Raw genomic sequence first — 10,677 nt, 5'->3', positions numbered from 1 at the left:
CAAAAGGTTGTAAGACAATGTGGTAGAAACATGGAATCAAAAAAAGAAGCATTTTCATCTTTTTTAACATTTTTATGAAAAATGACATGTCCAAAATTATTCATACCCTTTTTAAATAATCAATGGAAACATCTTTATTTGCATTCACAGCTCTCAAAGTGGTTCTTATAATACCTACCAAGCCTCTCCATGTCTCCACAATGATTCTAGATTGCACCTTTTTAACAGCAATCTAGGTTTTGAGCCAGGAGCGATTATTTGCCATCCCTCTGGCCTTGTGCTGACTTTTTTGACGGATTGAGGTCTGGACTATGGCTGGGCCACTCTAAAATGTTGGTATTGTTCTCGGTTAACCATTTCTTGTCTTGTTTAGCTGTATGTTTTGGATCATTGTGTGGTTTAATGGTCCAATGCCGCCTATTGGGGCAGGTCTCTCGGCAGACAGCCTGATCTTCTCCTCCAAAATTCTCAATTTGCCCCTTGTTTTAGTGTTACCGTTTACTTGGGTGTGTGTGTGTGTCTGTGTCTGTGTGTCTGTCTGTCTGAATAAAAAAAGAGAAAGGTGACAGAATGACAGAAAGCTTGAGAAATTTGCAGACCTATAGCACAAAGGCATTTCACTGTGTATTGGCCTGAGTATCTGACTTAGACTAAAGAGCCACAACTTTGAAACTGGAAGATGATTCCTAAAAACCCCATAGGTTATCAGAAACGACATGTTAACATTTTCTGTACAAGCATCTAATCCCCAGTCTCATTTGAGATGTGTTTTACTACCAGCTTTGAATTATCAAAGAACCTTACCTTACACTACTTATTTAATTTAAAAAATACTATGAGAGCCTTTCATTAGGAAATTAGATAGATAGTTATGCCTATTTATACACATAATGTCCAAACTTAATCAAAACATTCTATTTTATATGTTGGTTAAAAAAATAAATAAATATATATATATATATATATATATATATATATATATTAGGGCTGTCAATCGATAAAAAAAAAAAAATCTAATTAATTACATACTACTTACATACGTATTTTAAATATTTAAATTCAAATGAATCATGGAATAATCAACATTAGTGACATTAAAGTTCAAAAACTCTTTTATTATTATTTTCACTGTTCAAATAATTGGCATAATAATCTATGATATGACCTAATATGCTGAGGAAATAAGTTTTTTTTTCACAAACAAGGCATTTCAGGCCACAGATATAACCTAGGGGACACAATGAAAATTAATTAACACTCCCCTCAATGTCAACACTTATTTCTGTGCATTGATGTGCGACTATAGAGTTGATGAACTCCGGTGATATGCAAATTCCTTGCTGCAGACATTCCAGAGGGCTTTATTTTCAACACTTTATTTTTTATCAACACCATCAGGCCATTTTTTAAAAGTAAATGTTCCAATCAATGATCCAGGCAGCACGTTTTCTTCTCTCTCCTTCATTTTACAGTCTAATTTTTACTGACTAGAACGGCTCGGGGTCAAAGGTCATACAGAATCGATTAATCAGCACTAATTTTTTAATCAGTTATTTTTTCTCAAATTATTTAAATAAATTAAATAAATTATAGCCTTTGCTATACTGATAATGTTTGCCTATTTGCTTCAACTTTTGCCAAATTAAATGGTTCAAACTGCACACATTTTTCATCAAATGAACTCGTTATTTATATATTTCTGTCTAAATGACGTAGTGTTAATTTTGTTACCTATTTTTAATTTAGTCTTAGTCTTGTGATGAAATTTCCTTTTTAGTTATTGTCATATTTAGTCATTCAAATATAATTTTTGTTAGTCAAGTTTTAGTCGACTAAAGGTCTCGTCATAGTTTTAGTCAAAAGAAAACTAAAGGTATCTTAGTCTTAGTCAGTTTTAGTCAACATTTTTTATAACAAATTATTTCTGATTACCATTTGAGTCAAATAGTGTTTCACACATCTCAATTTTCCAACAATATTGTGTGTCCACAGGGCTACTCGTCTGTTATAATTACTCATTCTGATTTTTTGTCAGTCAGTATGTTTACATGCACAGGTAAGTCGAGCTACAGTTATAGCTCGGCTGGGATTTGACCATAGACAGTAAAAGATTTGACTGGACCACTGTCATATTCGTAGACCAGTGTTTCTCAAAGTGTGGTCCAGGGATCACTGGCGGTCCGCAAGCTAATCCCAAGTGGTCCGTGAGCAGACGTGGTAAATTATAATATAGATGAGTTGTTTGCAATATTGAACCAACTTGTATGTAAAAACAGTTCTGCAACACTGTCTATGTAAGATATGCCAGTTTAAATCGTACAGTATGAATCCACACAATAAGCAAAGTGCAAAGACAATAAGCAAGGTGGTTCAGTGAGTAGGCCTATTGTGTAGACTAATTATAGGCTACTGTTGAAGTAGGTCTAATCTTTTTTTTTTTTAGCTAGGGTTAGTTAAGTGGTCCTGAAACTGAAAAAGTTTGAGAAACACTGTCGTAGGCCAAAGTATTAATGTTTTACTCCGCCTCGCTAGATGGCGATATGCGCCCAAACACAACACATTCCCCAAACAGACTCTCCATCTTAGCCATAGCTAACTTGCTAGCGAACTTTCCATATTAGCTTACTTGCTAGCAAACTTTGCATCATCAGTCTAACTAGTTAAATAGTTGACATTACATGATGAACATTTTCGTATGGACATTCTGGGGGATGTTAGTTTGTATGAGAGAAGCTTCAACTTCTGGGTATGTAGCATTGTGGCATAAAGCTTAGGTAGTTAGCTTGCTAACTCTGGCAGAAATCTCCAGTGTTCTTGTTCCATGTAGTTTCGTGTTGCAGCAACAGCACGTAGACTAGCCTACAGGAAAGCTGTTGCGTATGAACTCATTCGGAATATTTTGAAAACTTAACAGCTAGATATTCTGTCTTCTCATTTTGTAGACGAAAATGAAGAGAGATTTGATCTTAAGTTTTTATTTCATGCAAAACATTTTAGTCTCTTCTTTTTTTGTCAACAATAATGCATCTTAAGATAGTCTTAGTCAGTGTTTCAGGACATTACTGCCGTCTCGTCATCGTCTCGTCTTAGTCATGAAAAAAAAGGTCGTTGATGAACATATTTCCTCTCGTCTTGTCTGACAAAATGAACACTAAAATGACGAAAATTCCAACTGCACTGTCCCAAATCGAAATAAACGACAATTCCAATTGCTACGTCAGAATTTAAGAATGGTTTTAGAATGCAAACACATGACAAGCATTCTGAGATAGGTTATTCTGGCCAATTCAGCTACAGACACAGAGTTTCTGTAGCATAACATCACTCAATCAGAGACTGTTTTTGGAAAACAGTCACACTGTTGCAAAATTTATATGGCAATGAATCATACCACAAAATGGTGTTTGTCTTTATCATTAAGTTCCTAAATTAGGCTAAACATAACTCAAAGCTTTTGTTAGGCCTATGTCATTTTGATCTGTAAAAAAATGTCAAATGCAGTGATGCTTAAAGGGACACCAGGCAACATTTTTGTGTTAATTAATCATCTTCGTAAGTCGGTTTATGGTTAAATGACTCATTACAGGGCGAATGAAGACTTTCTCGCCTGCCCCTACTGCCTGTAGGAAGAATATCCCGCTTGCAAGTTCAGTGTATCGTACCCGCCGACCTTCAGTCTCACAACGTCTCAGATATTGCGAGAAGCAGGATCAGTTTACATCCTGCATCCACAGCACAGAGGCAGGCTAACGAAACGCTAGCGATTGTTGCAAATGTGTGTATAATGGCAGAGCTGGCGAAGAAGCAGCGAAAACCCTTGACGGAAGATGCAAAGAAAAGGAAAAGAGCTTCAGACCAAGCGAGGGATCGCACACTTATCGACACATACAGATGCTAGGGAGAGTTTCGTAGAGAAAAAGCATCAGGCTTGCCTGGTGTCCCTTTAAATTATGCTTATTGCATGTTTATTATATGCTGGAATATCGTCTCCAACTATTATTCTATTTTTAAAGAAGCCTTCCTGCAGGCATGTAATTGGGCTACAGGTTTTCTACAGGGATAGGCATGTTTTGAACAGGCAGTAGTAGTAGCAGTAGAAGCAGAAGTAGCTGTAGCAGCAGCAAACCTTTGGATTCAATCTATCTGGCCTTTTCTAAATGCCATATTTTACAAGGAAGCGTTGTTGTGTGTTAATTGTTTACTGCTTCTGACTGCCTAATCAGAATAACACAATGTCTTGTTTTGTTCTGCAGATATTAGCAACTAAGTTTTAATCCAATCAAGTGCAAACAATGAATGAAACGCAAGGCCATTTCTTTGGTTCCATGTATATCTATAATTTTCTGCCACTTATACATTTTTTCCCGTTTTCTAGTTGAAACAACAGAGGTATTTCCAAATAACCTGGATGAAAAACCCCTCAAATTCAGTGTTCTACCCGCTCATGTTGGTTCTTCCAATATTCCTTCACAGTGAGCAAAGTATCTGTCAGGCAAGAGCCGCTGTCATGGTGTATGACGATGCCAATAAGAAGTGGGTTCCTGCTGGTGGTTCCACAGGCTTCAGCAGAGTTCACATCTACCACCACACAGGAAACAATGCCTTCCGTGTGGTAGGCCGCAAAATACAGGACCATCAGGTGAGTAGGAGATGAATTGGGACAGGATTGATTATCAGCCGACTATCTCTACACCAGATATATTTTTTGAAAAGCATCCATGTTACATATTCCATATTAGTACATTGTGTTATTTTTTATTAGTACATTGTGTTATCAGTTGTCTAAACCTGACAATATGACAATATATGTTTTTTTATGTTGAATTCCCTCATTCATTAATTCTGTTATGGTCCTTCCCTCATTCATTAATTCTGTTATGGTCCTTCCCTCCATTATAAATATATAAAGGAACGCCACCTATTACCGCCCGTCCCCTATTTCCCCTGCGTGTAGATAGCCGCTTTGAGCTCCAGTGGAATTTTGATTTGCGATGAGAATTCTCGGTCTAACTGTTCTTGTGCCGTGTGAAAGGGCGGAAATATGCACCCACCAGCCCAGCACTAAACTCTGAGTGTGGTAAACAAAATTGGATATTTCAGGCAGTAAAAGCCCTGGTAAGAACCAAACCAGATTTTTTTCAAATATACACACCTATGGCTACTGAAAAATGTAAGGTTCAGTTATCAAATGTTATTTTGAAGTATTAAAAAACATTGTTGTTTTAGAATTTTCGAACGAAAGGGGCGGTAGTTGGTGCTTTTACGATACCCCCTTTAGATTAGATTAGGTTAGAGTTAATCTGAGTACCCAGAAGCTCGGATCATGCTGAACGAACTTCTGGGCCAAAACCTTCACAACCGGAAAACAGCTTGTTACATCGAGATGCATAGTATCTCTATTGCAGCATATCTAACTACGTTATGCTACTCCATTTAATTGGGAACGCATTTGAGCGACACAAGAGGGTGAGAGCGCGGCAGGTTCCAGCTGGCTTGTCATTGTTGATAATTGATATCTCCTTTTTATAAGAAACTTTTAAAAGGAAATCGCGATGGTAACAGTAGTTCCTGTCAGTTCCCACTACTGACCATTTATAAACTGTGAGAAGGCACAGCTATAAACACAGCACTAGCCATAGGCTATATTTGAGTGGAGCTGGCAAAGAGTCTTAGAGTCTTAAAGTGACAGTGCACCATTTATAAATGAATTAAACAGCATCAAATGAACAGTATTTCTTAAGAAATTAACAAAATTACAAAATTACTTTGTCATTTAAATGATACAAAACGTTATATAAACAGAATATATATATATATACCCAATGTGGCCCTTGAGTCAAAAAGTTTGGACACCCCTGCTCTAGGCTTTGTAATTTGCGTTTGGTTTGCAGTAGTTGTCTAATATTTAGTCACATTGGACTGGGCTGATTGAGTTTTCCTCTACCATTACCAACAAGGTCCCGCTGATCGCTGTGAACTCAAAAAATGTGGTAGGTTGATACAGGCCCTTAAAGTACTTGGAATTAACTTATAATTATACTACTGCTTGGTTGCTTTCCCTATTGTGATGCGCTCTTTACAACATCAATTATTTTTCAGATAATTGCACACCTACAAAGTAGTTTCAGTCGCATTACGATTGTATATCAATTTGCCGAACTCCTTGAGAAGTTTAAATGAACGGTCATGTTGCAACAAAGCTACAAATTAGCGATCTGACAGACATCAGAGCATGGCAACATTGTAATATACGACTGAGGTGGCATTTAGCTAAGTTGCACTGCAGTAAGCTAAGTAAAACAGCAATTTTACAAAGCTAAGGTTCAACAGAAAAAGTGGAAATTATAGCAGCAAATTAACACAATGCAAGTGGCAACAGTGGTATAAGTTGGAAAAATAATGCATATTCGAAGTGTAACGGCCACTCTGCTGCACCACGTGGCCACCATTACCACCTCTAACATGCATTACTTTTTTGATAATCAAACACTGTGTCGTCCATTATCCCTGATATCAATAACTATAACAGTATGCAAATTATGCTACCCATACATCAGAAGACTGAAAAGATTTGAAAAAAGACATTTGAAAGACTACAGTCTCACACCCTCTCACATCTAAAGACAAGCCAGAGACTAATCTCAGACTATGATTTTGCAAAGACTGGTAATCTTAGAGGGTAACTATTTACAAGACTGCAACTAGGTTCCTTTCAATTGTTTCCCATTGTGCACCAGATATCAACAGGAACCTGACTAGCCTTGTATAAATGACCCAGCCTACTCCTCAAGTCCTATTTTGGTGCTTGTGCAGTGCACCATGGTTTCATGTGTTATGTGTATAACAACATCAAATTAGATATAATGTATCTAATATATGCTTCATATACATGCAGGTGAAGGTTAAGATGTATAAATATTTTTGGGCAGGTCATTGGGCTATATAGGTTGTCTGTCAGGTGGAATACTAATAATTTATTAGAAACTAAATCACAAATAATGTTGTACGGCTGTACCCATTTTTTCCTTTCCTGTTTGGTGCTGAATAGAGCTCATATATTGTTTTTTATATTGTTCACGTCACTATTTGCATGCATGAGCCAAGACTAAAAGACTTGTGACAAACACTTTTGATATTGATATTGTCACATCAGGAATAGAAAGATCTGCCTCGGACTGATTTTAAAATGTTTGGATTACCACCTTGAATCCTTGGCCTCCCACTGTGAAATGGCTTGAAAATCGTATGGTGTAAATTAAGCCAACATTGCACATTAATGTACCAATGATGGTTACTGTTTTTTTTTTTTTTTATTACTTTTACACTATTACCTTATAAACTGAACAATCCAAACCATTTTCAAAGCATAAACATACTTGGAAGTATGTTCTCATTTAGGCAAAGCACTGCTACTTGGGATTTGCAGAAGTAACACCGGAGCTTTTCAGGTGCTGCATGCAAATCACTCCGCCCAAGTAGCAAAGTAGCAGTGCTTTGCCTGAATGTGAACATGGTTCCATCACTACTATATCACTACTATCCATAATCATGTAATGTTATTCTTATTCAGCACCATGTTCATTTAATTGATTTTCTATATCCCTCATGCAGACCTTGAACAACTATTACTACAAAACACTTGTTATTGCAAACACTAAACAGAACAACTGTTTCTTAGGAACTGAAGTTCACATAGGTTTTGCTCGCTCAACTGTGTACACTTAATTTTGAATTGGTTGCCGGACGTTGCCACTGAACTGTGTCTGCTCATTACCATTAAGTTGACTAAGCTTCAACTTTCTGTTTGACACGCTCAAAAGCAGCTCTAATCGCATCACATCTTTTTTTTTAGTTGTTTAATAGTTGTGATGGCTTAGGCAAAATGGCAGCTAAAATAGCATACTGTAATAACAAAATAAAAGATAGAATAACAGTAATGTTATCAATCACTCGGTGGCTTGCTGTTGTCTCTGAATAAGCTAACAAACCGAGAAAAAGCTGATAAAAAGCAGATACAAACCATGGGAATTTGGGCTGTGTCCCAACCACAACGGCAGGGTGCTTTCAATCAAGATTGCAGGCATGGGAAAGCAGGGACACTTTACTGGATTTCTGGCAGGTATATGGGGTTGTCTCACAACAGTTGGACTGACACAAACGGCAATCCACTACTTCTGACAGGTGTAGATCTGGCCCACAGTCAGATACCGTATGTGAGCTACAGATGGACCTAAATGTGATTGCTATCTGGGTGCAGATTAGATTTTTTGTGTTTGATAAATTGTTAAAAATAGATAATGTAAAACATCACACATTTCTGGTCGGATGTGGAAATATAATGATGCCTGTTTTCCAGTCATTTTCCTTTTTCCAATTTTTAACTACTCCAATTAACTACTGGTTAGCACTTCGGACCTGTAACCGGAGGGTTGCCGGTTCGAACCCCGACCAGTAGACACGGCTGAAGTGCCCTTGAGCAAGGCACCTAACCCCTCACTGCTCCCCGAGCGCCGCTGTTGTTGCAGGCAGCTCACTGCGCCGGGATTAGTGTGTGCTTCACCTCACTGTGTGTACACTGTGTGCTGTGTGTGTTTCACTAATTCACGGATTGGGATAAATGCAGAGACCAAATTTCCCTCACGGGATCAAAAGAGTATATATACTTATACTATATAAACCGCTACTTTAAGAACGCCTATGCTTCCATGTGCTGCCACTGCACTTATTTCAGTCTTGCATAGCTGACTTCAAAAACATAGTTAGCAAGATTTATGGATCTGTGTTGAATCTACGCAGCCTAATACCATCACACAAACGGTTCTTCATTGAAACTATAACTCAGATAACCTGTTTAAGTGGCACACACTGGCTAGCGTGCTCTGCACTTCACCAGGAGTTGAGGGGAAAGTAAACAAAACTGGACAGAGTGATGTCACACTCCTAAAGGAGCCACACCACTTTTACAAGGGTCTACTGACCGTCTTATGTAGCCTAGAAATCTAGAGGTACCCTAGCAGCAGCAAATGTAATTTGCAGCCAGGGTCATGTAGCAACTCTGCGTTGGCTTGCGAGCTGGAAAAACCAAACTCTGGCCAGGCCAATCACATCGTGTATAGAGTCGGTGGGCGGGCTTAACAGAGTTGTGACTGTTCCGTGTGAATTCACTTTTCCTGTTACTTGAAAACAAAGAAGATGGCTGCTGCTGCTGGCAAACAGTGGTCTTTCGAACTGGCTTTGGCTGCTACTCTTAAAGACTTGGAGTTAAGCTTTTCTTTTAGCAAAGAACAACACTGAAGTCATTCCTAAAAAAAAAAAAGATTGGTTGTAGCGCTATCCTATTGGATGCAGAGGGAATTTGAAAGACAAACGTTTATTCCGCCCCTCGGATTGAGCCCTGCCATTGGTGACTTCCCAGACCCAACATCTTGATCTTGATGTCTTTTGGTTACTTGTCTGATTTTACTGGCTAGGGAGAGGTAACGTTGAGGCAGTGCAAAATAGTCTCGTCGATAATTTGTTGCTATATCAGTTTTAAATAGACTGCTGATACATATTTTATGTGATACTCACTATTATTTATTTTTAGGCTTGTTGGAAAAAAGAAAACATTTCATTGCATTCATTGCATTTTTATGCTAGCCTAATAATTCTTTTTGTAGTAGAAATATCATTATCAGAAATGTAAACAAATCTAAATACAGTAGGCTACTTGTACTCAGTTACAACCATTGCATTGCGATTTAACTGTGAGCTATGGCCAGATTGTTGTGATGGCCTTTATTAGACAGGCTTTTGGATACCACTTGGATGAGGACAATAACTTAGGAGAAAGAAAAGACTATCTTAAAAGGGCAACTTTCAATCTCCAGGATCTTCTTGCGAGTGCATCTTTGGGCAAGTGGGGCCGACGCAGAAACACATTGCACTTTTAAGGAAAAATAACCACAGGGCCACAGTAACGAAGAGGAATGACTGACTTATCTCTATAATTGTGCTACATGTTATTTTCTATATTTAAGTGTGCTTGCTGAAAGCAGCACACTTATTGTTCTTCTTAAGTTTTCTTATTCATGTAAGCCCAATTTTTCGTCAGCTCCTGCTCCTAGACCTTTTGAGATATCGCCACTGGTCCAACTCTAGAACGTCCGGCCGGAACCGGTGTAGTGTGGAAATTGAAAAGGATGTCACTGACCCTTGTCATTCTTCCGCCATATTGGATTGAATAGAAAGCGAAACTAAAGTTTCACAGGTCACAAATTTGGTCCGAACTTCACGAAACTTGACGTACATGATCCTTGGACCAAGCTTCACAAAAGTTACAGAAAGGATTTTTGATTTTCAAAAGCGTTTGCCCGTCACAGCCAAACGAAATCGGCGGCGAAGCTCCGAAACAGGAAGTCGTCCATATCTCAGGAACACTGGCACATATCGATACCAAATTTTGTATATGAACTCGGGACTCCAATGTGAGGGTGCATAAGCTAAAAAAAAAAAAAAGAAATATTCCAAAAGTTTCCAGCATTTGGCATACCACCCACAGGTATTTGGTAACTATCACCTTTCGCCTTTGCAGTTGCACTTCTATCACAATGCCTTCCAAGTATGCACAATGTCTCTGGGCAGCCACAATGTCTCGGGGCAACCTTGCCCAATCATGAAATCCTTGCTCTGCCATGG

The 10,677-nt window shown here is 38.2% G+C and overlaps 1 protein-coding gene across 3 annotated transcripts in view; it reads left to right on the top strand.

Annotated features, from left to right (window-relative positions):
* The window catches only part of enah (ENAH actin regulator), a 205,585-nt gene that overhangs the window by 59,997 nt on the left and 134,911 nt on the right, over positions 1–10,677 (top strand). For all 3 annotated transcript variants that reach the window (XM_076271668.1, XM_076271667.1, XM_076271669.1), the window contains one exon: positions 4,474–4,639. In XM_076271668.1, the coding sequence (XP_076127783.1) occupies positions 4,474–4,639 (166 nt within the window). The remainder of the gene's footprint in view (positions 1–4,473; positions 4,640–10,677) is intronic.

The sequence above is a fragment of the Alosa pseudoharengus genome, unplaced genomic scaffold (assembly GCF_046254945.1).
Source record: "Alosa pseudoharengus isolate Yale_2024_CS ecotype anadromous, Long Island Sound unplaced genomic scaffold, YU_APseudo_1.1 YU_APseudo_1.1_scf_7, whole genome shotgun sequence".
In the NCBI taxonomy this organism is placed as follows: Eukaryota; Metazoa; Chordata; class Actinopteri; order Clupeiformes; family Clupeidae; genus Alosa; species Alosa pseudoharengus.
Note: the sequence above shows the minus strand (reverse complement) of the source record. Positions and strands in the feature narration are given on the sequence as shown.